The sequence below is a fragment of the Ictidomys tridecemlineatus genome, chromosome 4 (genome assembly GCF_052094955.1).
Source record: "Ictidomys tridecemlineatus isolate mIctTri1 chromosome 4, mIctTri1.hap1, whole genome shotgun sequence".
Taxonomy (NCBI): Eukaryota; Metazoa; Chordata; class Mammalia; order Rodentia; family Sciuridae; genus Ictidomys; species Ictidomys tridecemlineatus.
The window spans coordinates 141,496,123-141,520,505 of record NC_135480.1 but is presented as its reverse complement, the minus strand read 5'-3'; the positions used below and the strand labels follow the sequence as shown (position 1 = coordinate 141,520,505).

The following is a 24,383-nucleotide window of genomic DNA, read 5'->3' as shown; positions in this document are numbered from 1 at the left end:
TTTACTTACTTGATATATCCATTTTTAAAATTAGGGCTTTATAGTCATACATAGTAGTTGGGTTCATCCTGACAGACTCAGATGTGCATGGAATTTGATTTTAGTTCATGATCCCTCCCTTTTATCTTTACCTTTTTTTTCCAACTTTTCTCTCCTATTCTCCTTTCTCTACTAGACTTTCTTTAACTCATCTATTTATTTATATTCAATTAGTTCTTCCTACCTATGCATAAAGGTGAAGTTCCTTGTGGTATTTTTATATATGCAGATAACATAATTTTTTAAGAATTCATTCTGCATTGCCCCCCATACCTATTTCTCTCTCTGCCTCTCCAACTCTTCTTTCTATATTACTGATCTTCCCTTTGTTACCCAATCCCTCCATCTGCCTTTCCTCTATTTTACTCTAGCTTTGGCATATGAGAGAAAACATTAGACCTTTGAGTTTCTGAGTTTGGCTTATTTCACTTAGCATGATATTCTCCATTTACTGGCAAATGCCATATTTTGCTCTTTTTTATGGCTGAGTGAAAATCTATTGTATGTATATAACCAATTTCTTAATCCATTCATTTATTGATGGACATCTGAGTTGATTCTATATTCAGCTATTGTGAATTGTGCTGCTGTAAACATTGAGATACCTGTATCACTATGGTATGCTGATTGTAGATCTTTGGGGAAAATACCAAGGAGTAGGATAACTGGATTATATGCTGGTTTCATCCCTAGTTTTTTGAGAAATCTCCATACTGCTTTCCAAAGTGGTTGTACCAGTAGTCTACAGCCTCACAAGTATGCCTCCCCCCCCCCCCATGACCTCAACGGCATTTATTGTTGTTTGTGTTCTTGATAATTGCCATTCTGAATGGAATGAGATGAAATCTTAGTGTAGTTTTGTTTGCATTTCCCTGATTGCTAGAGATGTTGAGCATTTTTTTCCTATATATTTGTTGGTCATTTGTGTTTCTTCTTTTGAGAAGTTTCTGTTTAGTTTTTTTTGCCCATTTGTTGATTGGGTTGTTTCTTTTTAGTGTTTAAGTTTTTTGAGTTCTTTGCATATTCTGGATATTAACCCCTGTCGGAGGAGTAGCTGGCCAAGAATTTTTCCCATTCTGTAGGCTGATATATCCTCCTCATAATTATATTAATTGTATTTTGCTACATATGTGTGTGTGTGTGTGTGTGTATATATATATATAAATATTACAGCAGTTGTCTTTCATATCAGGTAGAAGGGAAAAAAAGAGTTACAAACTACAAAATACACTTATACTGTCCTTTTACTTTTACCCATGTAATTACCTTTACCAGTGCTCTTGATTCCTTTGTGCAGGTTATTGTCAGGTAAGGATGCAGCAGAGGAAAGCTGCTCAACTCATGACTGCTGGGAATCAGAGAGCCTGAGAAGCTAGGGACAAAATATAATCCCCAAGGGCACTTCCCCAGTTACCTGTTTCCTCTAGCCACACCCGTTTGTCTACAGTTACCATCTAGTAATCCATTGAATAGATTAATCCCTTGATTAGATCACAGCTCATATCTAATCACTTTATCTCTGTGCATTCTTGTATTACCTCATGAGCTTTTTGAGGAGATTTCATATCTGAACCATAATACTCAGGAACTTTTCTGTTCACTTTTTTCCCCAGAATGTAGACCATATTTTCTTATTTGTGTTAAAATGTTTTGGTTAAAACTAGTCCGTTTCAATAACAGTGTAGCAACTCTTATAATCATCTCTCCTTCCCAGTCCCAAGCCTTGATATTCTTTATGTTTTAGTGATTTCCTGATTCTTTGAAGTTTGTATTCTTCATTATATGTGACTACCAAAGCCAGTGCTCATTTAACTTAGTGGTTCCCAAGCTGGGCATTGCCCTTACTTGTCATTGAAATCTAGTCATTTTGTTTGAATGAATGTTCCTTAGATTGTTAAATTTTGGCTAATTTTCACTGCTAGTCCCAGCTCTGTCCCTGACTTTGCTTTCTAATTGCACAGAGCCTCAAGGTGAAACAGGTGAGAGCTTAGGGCCTTCTCAGGTCTTTTAGAGCATGTATAGTTCTACTCATGTACATGGCTTTTGGATTCCCAGAAGCATCCAAAACTTTGATTAGACATCTCATACCCCAGTTTTTCCTTTGAAGATTTTTGTTGAGCTTATTGTCTGCTGCAACTGTTATTATCCCTCTTCAGACAGCTCTGATGATAAATGATTCCTGCTGATTGTTTTTGACAAATGTATTCAGGGGAAATTTAAGATTGTAGTGAGTGAACTGAGTTGGGTCAATGAAGACAAGCCTTGCCAAATCAGTTTTTCTGGGAAACTGCCATACAGAGCAGAAAATGACATTTCTATGAGAATGAAGATTTAAGAGTTCTTAACTTATTCACACCTTTCTATTGTCTTTAATGCTGCTAGTTTTCACTGTGGTTCTAGGCTGTTGGTTTTTAAGACTATCACAGAAATAGGGAGAGGGGTTTGAGGACATGTATAAAATTCCACAAAGCTTCCTGTTATGGAGACTCAAACATTTTCTTAAGTAAATACTTCTGGATTGCTACAAGCATTTGGTTAAATTTCAGAATTCTAAAAAAGTTAATGTGACAGTTTTTGTCCTTGTGCATGCATTGCTTTTATGGAGGAGAGGATTTTAAAAGTTCACCATTTCTGATGAAATCCAAATCTTTTCTATATCTACAGAAAAATGTTGCTGGACTTTTATTAGGAATTGCATTAAATAGTTGGAGAATGACCTTGATTTCTTTTGTCAGCATTGTATAGTTTTCAGCATACAAGTCATCTTGTGTTTTGTTTTTTTAAACCTTAGTCTCTTTTCTCTCTCTCTGGTAAATTTCTTGATTTTCTACATCATGTCATGTGCAGATATGGATAGCCTTCTTTCTGATTTGTTTCCTTTTCTTGACTTACTGCAAGAGTAGAACTCCTATCACTGTATTGAATAAGAGTGGTGAATGGGGACATCCTTACCTCATTATTTTTTTTCTTCCCCCACATCTTCATTCTTGATCTTTGAATGAAAGCATTCAGTTTTTCACCATTAAGTACGTTAGCTTTAAGTTTTTAGTTTTTTTTTTTTATTGTTGGTAGTTCAAAACATTACACAGTTCTTAATATATCATATTTCACAGTGTGATTCAAGTGGGTTATGAACTCCCATTTTTACCCCGTATACAGATTGCTGTATCACATCAGTTACACTTCCATTGATTTACATATTATCATTCTAGTGTCTGATGTATTCAGCTGTCTATCCTATTCTCTACTATCTCCCCTCCCCTCCCCTCCCCTCCCCTCCCCTCCCCTCTTTTCTCTCTACCCTCTCTACTGTAAATCATTTCTTCCACTTGTATTATTCTTCTCTTACCCCTCCTTTCCTCTTATATGAAATTTTGTATAACCCTGAGGATCAGCTTCCATTTTCATGCAATTTCCCTTCTCTCTCCCTTTCCCTCCCACCTCTCATCCCTGTTTAATGTTAATCTTCTTCTCTAGCTCTTCGTCCCTACCCTGTCCTTAGTTATTCCCCTTATATCAATGAAGTCATTTGGCATTTGTTTTTTAAGGATTGGCTAGCTTCACTTAGCATAATCTGCTCCAATGCCATCCATTTCCCTCCAAATTCTATGATTTTGTCGTTTCTTAATGCAGAGTAATACTCCATTGTGTATAAATGCCACATTTTTTTTAACCATTCATCTATTGAAGGGCATCTAGGCTGGTTCCACAATCTTGCTATCGTGAATTGTGCTGCTATGAACATCGATGTAGCAGTGTCCCTGAAACATGCTCTTATTAGGTCTTTAGGGAATAGACCGAGAAGGGGAATAGCTGGGTCAAATGGTGGTTCCATTCCCAACTTTCCAAGAAATCTCCATACTGCTTTCCAAATTGGCTGCACCAATTTGCAGTCCCACCAACAATGAACAAGTGTACCCTTTTCCCCACATCCTCTCCAGCACTTGTTGTTGTTGGACTTCCTAATGGCTGCCAATCTTACTGGAGTGAGATGGTATCTTAGGGTGGTTTTGATTTGCATTTCTCTGACTGCTAGCGATGGTGAGCATTTTTTCATTTACTTATTGATTGATTGTATGTCCTCCTCTGAGAAGTGTCTGTTCAGGTCCTTGGCCCATTTGTTGATTGGATTATTTGTTATCTTATTGTCTGATTTTTTGAGTTCTTTGTATACTCTGGATATTAGGGCTCTATCTGAAGTGTGAGGAGTAAAGATTTGTTCCCAGGATGTAGGCTCCCTGTTTACCTCTCTTATTGTCTCTTTTGCTGAGAAAAAACTTTTTAGTTTGAGTAAGTCCCATTTGTTGATTCTAGTTGTTAACTCTTGCGCTATGAGTGTCCTATTGAGGAATTTGGAGCCCGATCCCACAGTATGTAGATCATAGCCAACTTTTTCTTCTATCAGATGCCACGTCTCTGATTTAATATCAAGCTCCTTGATCCATTTTGAGTTAACTTTTGTGCATGGTGAGAGGAGGGGGTTCAGCTTCATTTTGTTGCATATGGATTTCCAGTTTTCCCAGCACCATTTGTTGAAGATGCTATCCTTCCTCCATTGCATGCTTTTAGCCCCTTTATCAAATATAAGATAGTTGTAATTTTGTGGATTGGTTTCTGTGTCCTCTATTCTGTACCATTGGTCCACCCATCTGTTTTGGTACCAGTACCATGCTGTTTTTGTTACTATTGCTCTATAGTATAGTTTGAAGTCTGGTATCGCTATCCCGCCTGATTCACACTTCCTGCTTAGCATTGTTTTTGCTATTCTGGGTCTTTTATTTTTCCATATGAATTTCATGATTGTTTTATCTATTTCTACAAGAAATACTGTTGGGATTTTGATTGGCATTGCATTGAACTTATAGAGAACTTTTGCTAATATCGCCATTTTGATGATGTTAGTTCTGCCTATCCATGAACAGGGTATATTTTTCCATCTTCTAAGGTCTTCTTTTATATCTCTCTTTAGGGTTTTGTAGTTTTCATTGAATAAGTCTTTCACCTCTTTTGTTAGGTTGATTCCCAAGTATTTTATTTTTTTTGAGGATATTGTGAATGGCGTGGTTGTCCTCATTTCCATTTCAGAGGATTTGTCGCTGATATACAGGAATGCCTTTGATTTATGCGTATTGATTTTATATCCTGCCACTTTGCTGAATTCATTTATTAGCTCTAATAGTTTCTTTGTAGACCCTTTTGCGTCTGCTAGGTATAGAATCATGTCATCTGCAAATAGTGATAATTTAAGTTCTTCTTTTCCTATTTTTATGCCTTTAATTTCTTTCGTCTGTCTAATTGCTCTGGCCAGTGTTTCGAGAACTATGTTGAACAGAAGTGGTGAGAGAGGGCATCCCTGTCTTGTTCCAGATTTTAGAGGGAATGCCTTCAATTTTTCTCCACTCAGAATGATGCTAGCCTGAGGCTTAGCATAGATTGCTTTTACAATGTTGAGGTATGCTCCTGTTATCCCTAGTTTTTCCAGAGTTTTGAACATAAAGGGATGCTGTACTTTGTCGAATGCTTTTTCCGCATCTATCGAGATGATCATATGGTTCTTATTTTTAAGTCTATTGATGTGGTGAATAACATTTATTGATTTCCGTATATTGAACTAGCCTTGCATACCAGGGATGAATCCTACTTGATCATGGTGCACAATTTTTTTGATATGTTTTTGTATCCGATTCGCCAGAATTTTATTGAGGATTTTTGCATCTAGATTCATTAGAGATATTGGTCTGTAGTTTTCTTTCTTTGAAGTGTCTTTGTCTGGTTTCGGAATCAGGGTGATGTTGGCCTCGTAGAATGAATTCGGAAGTTCTCCCTCTTTTTCTATTTCCTGAAATAGCTTGAAAAGTATTGGTATTAGTTCCTCTTTAAAGATTTTGTAAAACTCTGCTGTATACCCATCCGGTCCTGGGCTTTTCTTAGATGGTAATCTTTTGATGGTTTTTTCTATTTCCTCAATTGATATTGGTCTATTTAGGTTGTCTATATCCTCCTGACTCAATCTGGGCAGATTATATGACTTAAGAAATTTATCGATATCTTCACTATCTTCTATTTTATTGGAGTATAAGGCTTCAAAATAATTTCTGATTATCTTCTGTATTTCTGAAGTGTCTGTTGTGATATTGCCTCTTTCATCCCGTATGCTAGTAATTTGAGTTCTCTCTCTTCTTGTCTTCGTTAGCATCGCTAAGGGTCTGTCGATTTTATTTATTTTTTTCAAAGAACCAACTTTTAGTTTTGTCAATTTTTTCAATTGTTTCTTTTGTTTCAATTTCATTAATTTCAGCTCTGATTTTAATTATTTCTTGTCTTCTACTTCTTTTGCTGTTGTTTTGCTCTTCTTTTTCTAGGATTTTGAGATGAAGTATGAGATCATTTATTTGTTGGTTTTTTTCTTTTTTTAAGGAATGAACTCCAAGCAATGAATTTTCCTCTTAGAACTGCTTTCAATGTGTCCCATAGATTCCGATATGTTGTGTCTGTGTTTTCATTTAACTCTAAGAATTTTTTAATTTCCTCCTTGATGTCTTCTAAAACCCATGGATCATTCAGTAACCTATTGTTCATTCTCCAAGTCATGCATGATTTTTCCTTCCTTCTTTTATCGTTGATTTTCAGTTTCATTCCATTATGATCAGATAAGATGCATGGTATTATCTCTACTCCTTTATATTGTCTAAGAGTTTCCCTGTGACATAATATATGATCTATTTTTGAGAAGGATCCACGTGCTGCTGAGAAAAAAGTGTAACTGCTTGATGTTGGGTGGTATATTCTATATATGTCAATTAAGTCTAGGTTGTTAATTGTGTTGTTGAGTTCTATAGTTTCCTTATTCAACTTTTGTTTGGAAGATCTGTACAGTGGTGAGAGAGGTGTGTTGAAGTCTCCCATGATTATTGTATGGTGGTCTATTAGACTCTTGAACTTGAGAAGAGTTTGCTTGATGAACATAGCAGCACCGTTGTTTGGGGCATATATATTTATGATTGTTATGTCTTGTTGGTGTATGGTTCCCTTGAGCAGTATGTAGTGTCCCTCTTTATCCCTTTTGATTAACTTTGGCTTGAAATCTATTTTATTTGATATGAGTATGGACACTCCTGCTTGTTTCCACAGTCCATATGAGTGATATGATTTTTCCCAACCTTTCACCTTCAGTCTATGTATATCTTTTCCTATCAAATGCGTCTCCTGTAGGCAGCATATTGTTGGGTCTTGTTTTGTGATCCATTCAACTAGCCTGTGTCTCTTAATTGGTGAGTTTAAGCCATTAACATTTAGGGTTATTATTGAGATATGGTTTGTTCTTTCAGCCATATTTGTTTATTAATGTTACTAAACCTGATTTGTTTTCCTCTTTGATTATTTTCCCCCCATTACTGTCCTACCTCCCACTGTTGGTTTTCATTGTTATTTTCCATTTCCTCTTCCTGTAATGTTTTGCCAAGGATTTTTTGAAGAGATGGTTTTCTAGCTGCAAATTCTTTTAACTTTTGTTTATCGTGGAAGGTTTTAATTTCATCTTCCATCCTGAAGCTTAGTTTCGCCAGATACACGATTCTTGGTTGGAACCTATTTTCTTTCAGTGTTTGAAATATGTTATTCCAGGATCTTCTAGCTTTCAGAGTCTGTGTTGAAAGATCAGCTGTTATCCTGATTGGTTTACCCCTAAATGTAATCTGCTTCCTTTCTCTTGTAGCTTTTAAAATTCTCTCCTTATTCTGTATGTTGGGCATCTTCATTATAATGTGTCTAGGTGTGGATCTCTTATGGTTTTGCACGTTCGGCGTCCTGTAGGCTTCTAGGATTTGGGAATCTGTCTCATTCTTCAAGTCTGGGAAGTTTTTTCGTATTATCTCATTGAATAGGTTGTTTATTCCTTTGGTTTGGAGCTCTGTGCCTTCCTGTATCCCAATGACCCTTAAGTTTGGTCTTTTAATATTATCCCATAATTCTTGGTTTCTTAGCAGACTCATGGTTTCTTAGCAGACTTGCTGAGCTGTCTATGTTCTTTTCAAGTTGAAATACTTTGTCTTCATTGTCTGACGTTCTATCTTCTAAGTGATCTACTCTGCTGGTAGTATTCTCGATTGAGTTTTTAAGTTGGTTTATTGCTTCCTGCATTTCTAGGATTTCTATTTGTTTGTTTTTTATTACCTCTAACTCCCTGTGAAATTGATCTTTTACTTCCTGGATTTGTTTATGTAGTTCCTTGTCAAAGTGATCTTTCATTGTCTGATTTTGCTGTCTCATGTCTTCCTTGAGACTCCAGATCATCTGAAGCATGTATATCCTGAATTCTTTGTCTGACATTCCATCTGTTGCAGCTATTACCTCTTCTAGAGTTGAGTTGACCTGCATTGCTTATGGTCCTTTCTTTCCTTGTCTTTTCATACTGCTCGCGTTTCTTTCTGTTTGGTGAAACTGTCGTGTTTTTGAAATTTTCCCTCTGTTTATTTATATTGCTCTTGTATAGTTGAAAAAACTCCCTTGCAGGGCAGGTAGTGGCTGTGATCCTCCTCCAGTTGGGGTTATCTGTCTACCACGCTGGCAGGCCACTTGGTCTGCTCTGCTGGTCGGTCGCAGGTCTGCCTACCCTGCAGGCGCGTGGGGCAGCTCTGTCACTCCACAGGTTGCTGGGCCTGACCTGCCGGTGGGTCGCAGCTCCGCCTACCTCGCAGGTGCGGGGGGAGGGGGCGGCTCCGTCCCTCAGCAGGCCGCTGGGCCTGATGTGCTGGTGGTCAGAGTTCCTCCTAACTTGCAGGCACGGAGGGAGGTGGCGGCTCCACCCCTCAACAGGCCACTGGGCCTGATGTGCCAGTGGTCAGAGTTCCGCCTAACTTGCAGGCACGGAGGGAGGGGGCCAAGTTTTTAGTTTTGTATAGATGCTTTTTTTTTTTTGTCAGATTCAGAAAATTCTTTGTTTGAGAATTTTTATTTATTTATTTATTTTTGATGGTGGGGATTTGAACCCAGTACCCCATGCAAATCAGGCAAGCACTTTTACTGCTGAGCCACATCCCCAGCCCCTGTTTGAGAATTTTAATCTTCATTTTTTATAAAAGTGCTTTGCTATATATATTGATATGATTGTATAATTTTTTCTTTAACCTATTAATATGATAGATCAGCATTGATTTTGAACATCAAATCAACCTTACGTCCCTGAAATACCCCACTTGATTGTGGTATATAAATGTAAGTTCTTTTTACATATAAATATATTGCAAACATTTTGTTAAAGAGTTTTTGCTTCTGTATCTGAGGGATTTTGTTCTGTAGTTTTCTTATGGTGCTTTATCTGCTTTTGATATTAAGGTAATAGCTAGCTTCATAAAATGAATTGGGAAGTAATCCCTCCTCTTCTGTTTTCTGGATGAGATTGTGTAGAATTGTTAATTTTTTTTTTTTTTAACACTTTGTATAATTCTCAAGTGACACTAGCTGGGCCTAGAGATTTCTTTGGGGGAAGTTTTAAGATTTTGAGTTCAGTTTCCTTAGTAGTTTTCAGGTTATCCAGATAATTATTTCATATTAGTTGAGAGTTATGATAGTTTGTGTTTTATAAGAAATTGGTTTATTTTGTCTCATTTGTCAAATTTGTATGTATAAATTCTCCTATGCTTTTGGTAAGTATAGATAATAGTGATATTTCTATTTCATTCCATGGGAAGTTTGTTTCTTTTGACATTTCCCCCCACCCCTCCTTTTTTAGTCATTCTTGCTAGAGGTGTGTTAACTTTATTGATTTTTTTTTAAGAAAACAGTTCTTTTTACATTATTTTCTGTTTTATTATTTTCAAATTTTGTTGTTATCCTTTATTGTTTTCTTTCTTCTGGTTGATATGGGTTTATTTTGGTGTTCTGTTCTAGGTTTATAAGATAGAGCTTGGTTTATTTTTTTGAGAATTTTACCCTGTACATTGTTTTTGTCTCTTTCCTTTTTCTTTTTGTTTGTGTAGGGGGTCTCACTATCTTGTCCAGGCTAGACTTAACTGAGATCCTTCTGCCTCAGCCTCCCAAGTAGCTTAGGTTACTGATGTACACCACCATGGACAGCTGGGTTATAAATTGTTTATAGCTCTTAGAGCTACAAATTTTTCTCTCATTACTGCGTTAGCTGTGGTGCAATTTTTGATATTCTATATTTTTATTTTTATTAAATGTAGTGTGTTTTTTTTCATTTTTCCTTAGATTACAGTTTAACCATTCAACCTTTATATATATATTTAAGTGCTTTGGGGGTATTACCAATAAAGTTGCTGTGAATATTCTTGTATATCATTTTGTATGCATGTGCTTTTATTTTTCTTGTGTAATTTCCCGAGAGTACAGTATCATAAATTCCTTTTAATTAAAAAAAATTACCAAACTGTTTTCCCAGTGATTATTAATAATTAATTTAAATTATGATTAATAAAAGCTGACTTGCAATGACAGGCTTTTTTTTTTTCTAAATGGTCTGTCATAAATAATTTGAGAAACACTGGTCTGGAGTTGCGTTGGAGGGGTTAGATTTAGGTAGCTACAGGGACTGTCTTATACATTTTATAAGATAAAACATAGTAAACTCAAATGTAGGTGAAGTGTAGGTTTGAAAGAAGGAAGAATTCTTGATTTTAATTATTCTATTAATGGAATATGAGATGAAGTCATGAGCTGAGTAGAGGAAGGCAGCAGTAATAGATTGACAGGAGGAAGAGATATGAATTTATATTGGAATGAGGGCACAAATTTATTAGAGAATTTTGTTATTGATAGTTTTGATGTCTTGTTTAAATTTTATTATTATAAATTAAAAGACCAGTTTTTGATTTTTTTCCAGTAGTTCAGTTGCTTAGATATAGAAAGATAGAACTAATATAATTAGGTTTAATTAATACTAGTTTTTTTCCCTGGCCAGTGTGACATAGGAATGGAGGATTCAGGGGTCTTTGCAGTGGAGTGGTTGTAGTGCTCTTTGAGGAAATAAATGAAGGAGAGTTGTATTGTGAAAAGGTAGTACATCAATAGATTGTAGGACCTTGTGGGGGCCAATGGATAGCTGGAATAAGAATGTCAGATGAATTAGATGGAGGGAAAGGAAATGATTATCAAACAGTAGGGTTATGAAAATATGGTCTTCAGAAGTAGTGTGATTTACATGATCTACAATATAAGGGGAAAACAACTGAAGTTGCAGAAGTAAGGGAACAGAGACCAAAAAGTTAGATTGGTTTTCTGTGTTTAGGTTGAAATCACGTGACAGGCATAATGATAAATTAAATAGAGGAAGATGGTAAATCAAAGTCATCTGATAAATGAATAATATCAGGGAGTAATATGAAGGGGAGATGGTTAACATAGTAACAAGGATAATGGGTGGCAAAGTCTTCTTTCAGGTCTTCAGAGGAACTAAAGTGAGGCTCAGTTAACGGAGGAAGGAATGTCATGACAATGAGGACACCTCCATTTCTGAGTCCTGAAGTGTAGTAGGGTTATAGCAAGTTACCACTCTAGAGAGAAGTATTTTGGAAATAATAGTTTTCAGTTAGAATAAGATACATTTGGAGAAATTGAAGATATTGATCAGTAAGGCAGTAGTGTCCCATTGAAGATGGGTGACCTAAAAGGTTTAGACTTTGCTCAAACTAAACATGGGTAGTCATGGTAGGACTAATGTGATTAGTCATGGTAGTTTCTTGGATGAGGGTGGCAAGTGAGTTAAAGAGTTCAAAAAACTTAGCCCAAAGGTAAGAAAGGTCAAAGTGAAAAGCCAACCCAGTGATTTTTTTTTTTTTTTTTTCAGGAGCTGAGTGGTTTCTGTTTTACTGGAAGTAGAAAGCATGTGTATTTAAATTGTGTGTGTCTTGCTCCTTTTTCATGAACTTAAATTTTTTCATGCCTAGTAATTCTTATTTCTGTACTTGTCTTCTGTGACATGCCCATTTATTCTTCTGAAGGCCTGGGACTTCATGGGTTTCCAGGCTGAACACTGGAGCTTCTTGTCTACTTCCTCCTTTCAGGTTCTTTAAACATTGTTAATTTTCAATGACAGGTGTCTTAATTTTTTTTCATGTTTTCTCTCATTCTCTATGTTTGGTAAGGGTGAAAGAATTTTAGCATATGTTTTGTTCATTGTCATAATACTACCAAGATAAATTTTAGAAAGGAAACATTTATATCATTCCAAATTTCCAACAATAGGGAATATAATAAAGTGTAGTATGTCCATATAACAGGACATCATGTAGGTGTTCAAATTTTATTTTGCAGGAACATGGGTACTAAGAAACTGCTCTCAGTAAATTTTTATTGGTGCCCTTTAATTTTAAAAAATGTGTTTTATGACATTTATAGGTTGTTATTAAATGTAAAAATTTAAGTTTGTTTATATTTTGAGTGATTTTTATTTGTAAAGTCTCTATTTTTCATATTTTTGTAATGAATATGTTAACAACTTTTATAATGAAAAGAAGGAAATAAGTGATTTAGAAATAAAGTCAACTAATAATAGATGGTGTAATATATGAACCTTGAATATTTTAATAGAGAATTCTCCTTATACAAAAATCAATTAGATATGTAAGTGTACATTTGTTTGTGTGTCTTACAGAAAATGGTAACTCTTTGGTTTAGATTAAAAAAAAATTCCTTTGATGTCAGGTGGCAACCTGTGCGCCTGGCTTTTAAAAAATAATTTACATTATGAACCAAAACTTCAAGTGTAAAGACTGATTTAAAAGCCAGGCATGATGGTGCACATCTGTAGACCCAATTATTTTGGAGGATGAGATCCTTTCTCAAAATAAAAAACATCAAGAACTATGTATACAATTCAGTGGTAGAGTACTTCTAGCATGTGCGAGGCCTTGAGTTCAATCCTCAGTACTACAAAGAAAAAAAATTTAAATCTCACAGTATTAACTTGAAGTATAGGTAGAAAATAATTTTGTTCAAAAAAAATATTGTGGTTTGAAATTATAATTGACTTATAATCATTTGTATTATTTATTGAAATTTGTATATTATACAGCATAACAATTTTGGTTGTATGATGTATAGTATATATTCACTTTAACTATTTAGAAATTTAGCTTTTTATTTTGTTTATTCAGCAAAAATAATTTACATTATGTTTAAATTATTATGTGTGTAATTTCATACTAAGTACAATTCTTGGTATTTGGGATATGTTAGTGAACAAATCAAGATAGGTAGTCTGGTAGAACTGGCAATCTGCTAGTCTAATTCTAGTAGGATTCCTTGTAGAGAGAAAAAAAACTCCATATTCTTAGTTTGGTGTTTTTTGTTTTTTCTTGTGGTGCTAGTGGTGGGACCTGGGGCCTCAGCATGGTGAGCAAGTGCTCTATCACTGAGTCATATCCTCAACCTCATGTAAAACTTCAGTATTAAGCCTTACAAATGAGGAGAAAAAGCAATCTTAGGTACTGACCTACTTTTGTTTTATTAGATTGAGGAACTTCAGCAGGCTCTAACAGTAAAACAAAATGAAGAACAAGACAGACAGAGGAGAATAAGTAATACTCGCAAAATGATAGAGGATTTGCAAAATGAATTAAAGACCACAGAAAACTGTGAGAATCTTCAGCCTCAGATTGATGCCATTACAAATGATCTGAGACGAGTTCAAGATGAAAAGGCATTATGTGAAGGCGAGATAATTGATAAACGAAGAGAGAAGGAAACTCTAGAGAAAGAGAAAAAGAGTAAGTTTCTTAAAATGGGGATTCATCTCTGACAATGGCCTTTCTTCTTCCCTGATACTTATTTTTTTAAACTGTTCAAGTTTCCTTGCTGAGCAAACTTAGTTCTTCCAACTTGTGCCCTATTACCTATATTTGTCTTATATATGATTTACTTCTGGTTGATCATTATTTTATGTCCAATTACAACAATAGAATTAATTTTCTAAAAATGCTTAACTTTATTTTCTTTACTGAGTAACTTAATATTACTCAGATCAAATTTAAGCTCTTTATCCTACACTTTATAACCATTAGCTTTGGTCGTTCAAACCTGTCCAGTTTCATCTTTGCTTTTCTTTCCTGTAGACCATGTGGATAAATTGGTAGCGTTATTTGGATGGAGATCTTATATTCTTTCTGTTCACTGTATATGACTAATACCAGTGGGGGAAATAAAAAACACTTTTATGCTTTTAAAAGTTCTAGATGTGTATAGTTAAAAAGAACTAAAAGAAAAGGGTGATGCAACCCCTTTCCTACCTCCAGACCCACTCTCAAGAGTAAGCACTTTTAACTCTTGCAGTTTTTTGTAATAGACATCTTCATATATTCACCATATTCTTATCTCATTATCACTTGATTAATCAATTTTAGACATCATTTTTTTGATAGTTATTTTGTAGATTTTAGCTCATAATACATCCCTAATTATTGTAATTTCTCAGATTATCTTTTTTGGGGGTTGGATACTGGGGTTGAACTCCGAGGCCCTCGACCACTGAGCCACATCCCCAGCCCTATTTTGGATTTTATTTAGAAACAGGGTCTCACTGAGTTGCTTGGTGCCTCGCCATTGCTGATGCTGACTTTGAACTTGTGATTTGATGCCTACCAAACTGTTGGAATTATAGGCATATACCACTGCGCCTGGCAATATGCCTTTTTCTGTGGCATTTAACAATTGTCCATATTGTTTACATACACATTTTGTGATCTAAAATACTAGCACTGTGCTCCTGTCCTTGCTTCTCACATTCAAAACTCTCTCATCTATACTCCCATTTTTATATTCAAGGTTTGACACATCTATTTTATTGAGAACCATAATTAAGTTTTATGTGTTCTATGGGTTAATTCTGGAAGTTTATAATACCAAGTATTGATTAGTATAATAGTAAAACTTGTTCATAGCCAAGCCAAGTAGTATATGATGGCTAAATTTCCTTTAATTCATAACTTTTTATAAGGTTTTAATTTACCTTTATGAATTTTTTTCTTTCTTTTTTTTATTTGGTACTGGATAGTAAACACAGGGGCACTTATTACAGTGCTATGTCTCCAGCCCTTCCTTTTGAGGTTGGGTGGGTGAGTACCAGGGATTGAACTCAGGGACACTCTACCATTGAGCTACATCCCCAGCCCTATTTTGTATTTTATTTAGAGACATGGTCTCACTGACTTGTTTAGAGCCTCACTTTTTGCTGAGGCTGTCTTTGAACTCGCTTTCCTCCTGCTTCAGCCTCCCTAGACACTGGGATTACAGGTGTGTGCCACTGTGCCCAGCCTATCCTTACTTTTTATTTTATTTTGACATAATGTCTTGATAAACTGCTGAGGGTTTCACTAAAATGCTGGGTCTGGCCTCAAATTTGCAATTCTTCTGCCTCAGCCTCCTGAGTCACTTGGGTAACAGGCATGTGCCACTGTGCCCAGCTAATTTATGTTTATTTTTTATTTTTTTAAACAGAAAACATTTTCTTTAGCATTTCCTTAAGTAAAGGGGAGAATGCTATCTTTTCTTTCCTTGAATTCTATAACATTTCATCCTGCTTCCACCTACACTGGTAATTCTCAAAGCCTCCATCAGTATTTTATCATATGAGATTTCTTTCATACCTTTTCTATGTTGACTAAGCCTATTCCTCTATTTTGTGTGTGTGTGTGTGTGTGTGTGTGTGTGTATCTTTTATGCCCTTACTTTGTTAGAGTACATTTGCAGATAACCTCCTAAGAAGAGATTTGGAAATTAATTCCAGACTCTTTGTATTTCTAAGAATATCTTTTAATTCTTTTTATCTCTTTTTCTTCATTTTGTTGTATGTATTATTATTCTATGTTAAAAATCATTTTTCTCTCAGAAATTATTAATAGATTGTTTCATTAATTAAAATTTTCAAAGAATCTACTTTGTTTTTCAATTTTAGATGTGGAAGACCATATTCAACGTTTTGACAATCTTATGAATCAAAAGGAAGATAAGCTGAGACAGAGGTACCGGGACACTTATGATGCTGTTTTGTGGCTAAGAAATAACAGAGACAAATTTAAGCAAAGAGTTTGTGAGCCTATAATGCTTACGGTAAGAAAATTATTCATCTCAGTGACATCTTGTAGTTTTATTATTGTAATCATTGTGCATTTTTTGTTGTTGTTGTTAATTTTTTTAAAGAATTTTTAGTCCTGTTAACATACTGTTTTTTCTGTTATCAGGCTTCTGGCATCTTTGGTATTGGGCTAAATCCATAAATGAACTTTATAAAAGGCCCCTTGATCTATAATAGTATTATAAAACCTGCAAACTTTTTTCTAGTAAGAGGTATAAACTAGAAGCTTACAGGCCAAGAATCCTGTATAAACTTAGCTTGGTTAGGCTGGTTATTACATTATAGCTTGTTTTAGATTTAAACCTGCTGAAGAATTGGAAAACTACTGTGTAAATAAAAACATTAATGAGGAACACGTGACAAGATGAGCAAGAAATTGGTTGTTATTTAAAAGGACATTCTGGGGATTTTGAGAATAAAGCAAGTAGTTTATTGACATATTGTTGCCTTTATTGATTATTGTGGGTCATTAAGAACAGGTAAAGCTATATTTAGTAAATATGTAATAAGTTGTGACTATGAATTTAATAGAATAATTTCTGAACTGTAAAATGATCAGTTTTATGTAAAAAAATGAGAAAGTGACAAACTACATTCTTTGATAATGACATTTTAGTCGTTGACATATAAGCTCAAAACTTACCCCACAATGATTTAAGGATTATTTTGCTAGATAATTTATTTTAAAAAAATTCACTGTAGGTCTTTGCAGGATTCATGAAAAGTTTATTTTTTTTTCTGTAACATATTTGCGTTATACTTTATTAAAAATCTTTTCATATATATATTTCAATCTTTTATAGTAACAAAATTAATATAGATGATGTATTCTCTTCTTGCTCAAGTACATATTATTAAAATGTTTTTCCAGATCAAGAAGAGAATTTCTATTTTGAATGTAGACATTGTTTTGATTTATCTGATTAGGTTGGAAGGAAAATATGAGAAAAATATTGTCACCCTTGATATCTTATAATGCAAATATAATTGTCAACTGATTTTTATTAAAATGTTGACTTCAAAATAATATTTCAGAACTTAATTAGATTTCTCATTCTCTTGTCATTTGATTTTCTAATCACATCATATTACTAGTTGGCATATACTTATATTTTAAACTATATTTGAATATTTAAAGTGAAAAGAGATACTCTGATTTTTCTTCCTTTATAGAGTAACCCTTCTCCTTTCATAACATAACACTTCCCTCCATTGAATGTCCCCATACATACTTATTTAAGTCTTCAAGGCCTGCTTGAAATGCTTCTACCTTGATAGGCAAGATAGCAATATACAGACTTAGTCATGTACCTCACCAATTAGCAATCTATTTACAAAATTTATTTCTAATAATTCCAATGTAGAGTTACAGAAGTGTAGAAGGGTTCATTTACAGATGAGGCAAAAGATGAAAATTTATGAAGATACTGATGGGTGAAAGTAAATTACTTTATTTTTTATAGTGGAATACTATTGAGCCATTAAAAATACTGCTGTAGGTTTCTAATTAATAACATAAGAGGAAATTTATGGCACGATAATTTTAAAACAAGATATAGAATAGAATGTATAGAAAATTTTAGGGCTGGACTCTTCTTGTGATAGTTTGTTTTCTCTGACATATCTTAATATTTTCCATAAAATTGAAATACACATGGCAGAAATGCCTAGTTAATTAATTTTTAAAGATGTTTGTAAGTTTATGCTATGGTGGTGTAAACCTAGGTTTCCAATAGTTTCATAAAGTTTTACTCTTTAGTTCTTTGTGTTTTATTATCTATCAGTTATTGCCATATATAATTTTAAGTTCTCTTGAAGATTAAGAAGAAAAATATTAAAAGCTTGGGAAAAGAGAAATATTTCAACTCTTAAGTCATAATCTAAGACTGTTTCATATGTTTTCAATGAGTTGACCAGAAAAAAAAAACTAAAGTTATCTCTTATATAGCATCAAAATTAATATGCATTAGGTACTATTTAAATCTTGGCTTTTGTTTAAGTATGTATTGATCGTTTCTTGGTAACAGACTAGATTTTTTAAAAGACTGTTCTGTACCCAGTCATTTTTTCTTGTCTTTCTTTTCTCAAGTATGCATCTGAGTAAATAAAGATATTCAATATAAATATGTTCTAATAATCAAGGGGTTCCATGAAGATCAGCTTTTTTCTTTTTGTTTTGTATAGATCAATATGAAAGACAATAAAAATGCCAAATATATTGAAAATCATATTCCATCAAATGACTTGAGAGCCTTTGTGTTTGAAAGTCAAGAAGATATGGAGGTTTTCCTCAGAGAGGTAAGTACTAACCAGTGTAGCACATGTAACATTTGCCTTTCAGTGCTATAATATTTAATTATAGAGCAAAAAGTAGTAGCTACTTTTTTTTGCTAGGAGTTTTGTGTAAAATTACTAAGTTTTGCTAATTTCTTTCCTTTTTTTGTCATTATAAGTGATAAGTTTGACTTTTTGTTTTATTGATTTGTTTTTTGTGATACTGAGGATCAAACCCAGGATCTTACACATGCTAGGCAAATGCTCTACCACACTTGAGTTATACCCCCATCCCAATAAATTTGTTTTATAAAAGGCAAACAGCACATAATTTCACCTGTAACATATTTTGAAATTAGTTTGAAAAGTAATTCTGTCAGATTCAAAGAGAAACAATGATGGGCCTTAGGTTTTGGTCATCCATTTTTGAGCATGTATTTAGATAAAGTCAGTCTTTCTTTGAAGGCAAAATCAATATTTTTATATTTTACATGCTGTATTATATATTATATAGTTAAGTACATATGATTTTGTTTTACAGCTTATATATTATCAACTGTATATTGTTATTATCAGTAAGGTTTAATTTCCCTTTTTCATGTACTTTCTCTTTTTTTAAAATGCTTGTTAAGCAAATTCTTATCAATAAAAGCTACTTTAAAATGTTGTTACATCAAAAAATAAAATAAAGTAAAATGCTTATAAAGCTTGGTTTAGATTATCTATTTTGGTCTTGTTTAAACCTTTGTTAATTTAAGTGAGGACAGTACCCTAGATCAGCTCAAGCGGTCCCCTGTATCTGTAGTATACAAATGCTTGGAAAGAATCCTTAACTTTCTTTGGTTTTATCATATTGCCCTACTCCTGGTTCAGTAGTTGGCAGAGAATGAACATAAAGGTAAATGGATTTAAAAATGTGTGTGTGTGTGTGTGTGTGTGTGTGTGTGTGTGTGTGTTTGTTTATGTTTTATATACATATATAAAATTATAAAATGGCTTCCAAATTATTGAACATCTATGTATGTTAAAACTGTTTCAAGCCTGACTATAGAATTATTGATCTTACATCAGAGTGCACTGAAAGAGCCAGTTATTAAAGTTATATATCTGTAAGACATGGTATACTGTAAAGTCATATAATCAGGTTTAATTAGATGACCAACTTAGCTTGCACTGAGTGTCTTGTGTCAAAAGTTTATGTTGCCTGTACACTGAGGATTTGAACTATGTTCTAATACTGTGAGAATACTAGGCACACCCTCTATATCCCTAGCCAGAACTTTTTTTTTTTCCCTTGTGCTTATAACAATTATCTTTCCATAGCTACTTATCAGGTAGGACCAGAACTTTCTCATACATATAATTTTTTGTGTGTATGTTAAATTGTGAAGTTTATTCTGTATAACTTTATCCTGTAATTATATCTACTAGAGTACCATTTCTCATCCCTCAGTAATTTACAAACAGTAGTCACAATTTTTTCCATTTCTCCGTACTATCATGTGCTACCTTCACAAGTTCTACAAAGTCTGGGTCCTGCCTATAATATCAATTACTGTTTTTCTTTAAGTCACCTGAATATTTGTTATCCAAACAAAGTATTCTAAAAGAAAGCATATCACTATCAAATTAGAAACCAACTGTTTTGTGCAACAGTAAGAAAATAAAAACAATGTTAGTAAATTCTAGACCTGTACTGGTGCTTGCTGAAAGCATGTAATATGTTTAAAAAGAGGTAACAGGGAATTAAGGACATGTTGACAACTATAGCTTTCTCGTTGATATAATTAGAAATATTGAAATAGAATTGAAAGTAAAATTACTTTCTCACTGTGTTATTCAGTTTTATTTAAAATAACCATTAAAAGAATAGATTTTTCAAAACTTTATGAACTTTATATACTAGCATTAATGATAGATTAACTCACAGCCTGTATTCTTTCATTTTACTTCCCACTCCTTTATTGATTTTTAAAATAATTTTTATTTTGATGATTTTAGACTTACAGAAAAGCTGTAAGAGTAGTAGATAGAATTTTTGTATTCCGGTTTTCCAGATTGACTATTTATATTTTGCCCTGTTTGTTTTATTGTTTCTCCATTGCAAAGTACAGTCAGTTGTGTTACAATACAAGATATACATTTTTTAAAATCACGGTGTTAGCTGGGTTCAGTGGCACATACCTGTAATCCCAATGGCTTGGGTACCTGAGGCAGGAGGATTGCAGGTTTGAAACCAGCCTCAACAGTTTAGTAAGTCTCTAAGCCACCTAGTGAAACCTGTCTAAAAATAAAAAGTTCTGGTATGTAGCTCAGTGGTTAAGCACCCCTCAGTTCAATCCCTGGTACCAAAAAATAAATAAATAAAAGTCACTTTGCTGTGCAGAATGTGCAGTAAAATCCCACAGGGCTTATGGAAGGGAAAGGGTTAGGATACAGTTTTCAAAATTTTTCATGATGGATTCAAAAAAATGAACCTAGTAAAAATGGTAGCACAGTTTTACATGTTAAATTATTAATGTACAAATAACATAAGTAGGATGCTTCCTTTTGAAAAAGACCTGAGCCTTAGAACTGTGCAACTTGTGAGTTAATAGTGACTAAAACAATTTTAAACTGGTTATCTGAAATTGGATGAAAAATTGTAACTGCAAATATAGGTGGGTATGGCTTAAAACATGTTGAACTGAGGTGGCTTGTTGATGTTTGAAGGGGTGTGAATGTGTGTGTTCAGTTATGCAATACAAGATATACGACACTTGGTTCAGTGGGATGCAGTTTTCTGCATTCTCTTGCAGATAACCTTTTGTTTCTTAGTGTATGAAATTGCATGTAAGTAAATGTGAATTTCATATAGTACTCAAATTGTCTCCTAATATATCAGTTGCTTAGAACAAATTTGTTACACATTAAATTATTAATATACAAATAAAATTGTATATTTTATACAATAAGTATAGCAAAACTGATTATTTTTCTTTTTAATTATTTTTCCTTGTAATTTTTTTTTGAGACAATAAATATCTTGTCTCTCATGAAACTGCCTAGTAGGTTTAAGTTCCATTAATAAGGGGCTGGAGATTGCTTAGCATGCACAAGGCCCTATGTAAGATTTCCCCCAAACCACAAAAATGATAATAATAGCAGTAATTTGTTTTTAAAAGAACTATTTATGAGTCTAACTCAATCTTTCCTTCGAAGTTTACTAGCTGGCATTCCACTAAAAGAGCTTTTTCTCCATTTATTTATATTTATTTATTTACTGTATTGGTATAGACCCAGAGAATTTTATGAATTATCCATTACTGTCTTTTTGTGGGGGTGAGGGTACCAGGGATTGAACTCAGGGGTTCTCAACCACTGAGCCACATCCCTAGCCCTATTTTGCAGGGTCTCACTGAGTTGCTTATTTAGCACTTTGCTTTTGCTGAAGCTGGCTTTTGAACTCGAAATTCACCTGTCTCAGCCTGCTGAGCCACTGGTATTACAGGCATGCTCCACTGTGCATGGCCATTACTATCATAATGCTCAAATTGTCCCAGATTTGGCCAGTGAAAACTTAGATTGACTCCTGTGTCCTATGGATATGTTGTCATCATATTTTCAGCATTTCTTATTTTATTGCCTTATTGAGCGGCTCATCTTGAACATATCCTGCACAACTATTCCTTTTCCCAAAGACCCTAGTTGCTTTTAGAAACCAAGACCTAGGAGCTAGTTATTTTCATTGTTGCTGGTGTCTCATTACTTCTAAGTCCTTGCATGCAAACCTGCATATCTACTTATTTCTTTATTTGTCTAGAGAGCTAAATGTACCTTGAGTTCACACTGCTGTTTTCATTTGGCATTGTTGCATTAGTGGGTACTCTCTAATTTTTTAAATATTTATTATTTCTTTCTGTATTAATGAAAAGCATAGCACCCCATATGTATTTACTCATTTTTCAAACTTAGAATGCTCTGAATGTAGTTTCAGAATTGCTAATCTGTGCTATTATGAAATATTCTCTGTTCTACTGTCCCACCATGCCTCTCACACATCTTTCAGCATCTTTTGTTAAATATATATTTTAATGTATAAAAGTAAACATTGTTTTTGATTGTTGAAAATGGATTTTTAAAATTCATTTTATAATTGTTTATTGCTAGTACACAGACATAAAATTATTTTTTATATTAACCTTGTATCCTGTGACACTGTTAAATTCATTTACTGAATTCTAATAGTTGCTTTATAAATTGTATCTACTGAGATGATCATATGGCTTTTGTACTTAGTCTAATAATATGATAGATTGGATTGGTAGATTTTGGAGTATTGTGTTATTCTGACATTCCTGGAATTAACTCTGCATGGTCATGTAACCATATATTGCTGAATTCTGTCTATAAAAAATATTTTTGCATTTGTATTTATGAGTGATAATAATTTATAGTCTTTTTTGTCAGGTTTTGCAGTGAGAGTGTGGCATAAAAATGATTTTGCAAGTGTGTTTCCTCTTTTTTTCTGCCAAGTTTTGGTGTTGACTGTTTTATGGCATTTATCAGTGAAGATATCTGAATCTGGAGCTATCTTTGGAATTTTTATAGAAAACTCAGTTTCACTAATAAGTGTAAATATTATTCTATTTTTATTCTCATTTCAAAGGAATTTTTTCTATTTTAATTAAGATGTTCATGTTTCTGGCATAAACTGTTTTTTAATGTTGCCAGGATCTTTTACCAATAAGCCTGTCAGTGAATTTTTCATTTTAGATACTTCATATTTTAGTTCTAGAATTTCTATTTAATTTTTTTTTATTTCTTTGTCTGCTAAAGGTCTCTGTTCATTCATTATAATGATAGTTTTCTTACATCATACCTGCTTTAAAGTTTTTACCTGTATCAAGAATACAGATAATAGTAATGCTGGTGAGGATGTGGGCATGGGGAGAACATTTATACACTGTTGATAGCATTGTAAATAAGTATAACTGCTATGGAAATTAGTATGGAGGTTCCTTAAAAGTCTAGGAATGGTATCACTGTATTACCCAGCTATACCACCTCCTTGGTATTCAAATGGATTAAAGTCAGTGTGATACAGCAATAAATGCATACCCGTGTTTATAACGGCACAGTTCATGATGGCCACAACATGGAATCAACCTAAGCGTCCATCAATGAACAGATAAAGAAAATACTCATAGTGGACTTTGCTATCAAGAATGAAATTATGTCATTTGTAGGAAAATGGGCAGAACTCGAGATCATTATGTTAAGCAAAATAAGCCAGACTCAGAAAGTCAAGGACCATATGTTTTCTCTCATGTAGATTAGAAGACCAGGGGTTGTGTAGTGGGGAATGAAATTAGTCAAGTTATGTTGTGTGTAAGTGTGAGTATAAAACAGTGAAAAACCCATTATTAATGTACAATTGTAAAGCATCAATAAGAACAAATAAAAAAAGAAAAAACATGAATAATTTTGAAAATTGTTTAGATTTATATTATGACCCAGAATATTTATAATTTTGGTAAGCCTGTGTACTTCATATATGCATTTTGATATTTTTAGAATTATATACACACACACACATTCCTATACAGATATATAACCATAAGCACATATTCAAATATTAGTAATTAAAATCTTCCATAAACTTACTGATAGTTTTCCAGTTTTCCGTTTGCTTAATCAACTACTGAGAGAAGTATGGGAAAATCTCCTTTTATGATTTGAACTTTATCTGTGTTGCTTTTAGTTCAGTCACTCTTTGGATGCATTTTGAAGCTATGTTATTAGGTACATGCACATTTAGTGAGAAAACTATAACATTTCCCTCTCATAACATTTCTTCATTTAAGTCTCCTTTGTCTGGTATTTGTAAACTATTGGCTTCCATTTTTTAGCATTTATATGATATAATTTTGTCTGTTTTTCTCTTTACCATCTATCATAGCTTACATTACCATTTGTAATTTTTTATCTTTCTCCTTTTCTG

The 24,383-nt window shown here is 33.7% G+C and overlaps 1 protein-coding gene across 3 annotated transcripts in view; it reads left to right on the top strand.

Moving 5' to 3' along the window:
• Nucleotides 1-24,383, top strand: part of Smc5 (structural maintenance of chromosomes 5) — a 94,665-nt gene that overhangs the window by 34,421 nt on the left and 35,861 nt on the right. For all 3 annotated transcript variants that reach the window (XR_005733912.2, XM_040285677.2, XM_005324097.4), the window contains exons 9-11: nt 13,508-13,763; nt 15,947-16,101; nt 18,311-18,424. Coding sequence is in view for 2 of the 3 variants with exons in the window: in XM_040285677.2 (XP_040141611.1) it covers nt 13,508-13,763; nt 15,947-16,101; nt 18,311-18,424 (525 nt within the window). In the remaining variant the exon portion in view is untranslated. The remainder of the gene's footprint in view (nt 1-13,507; nt 13,764-15,946; nt 16,102-18,310; nt 18,425-24,383) is intronic.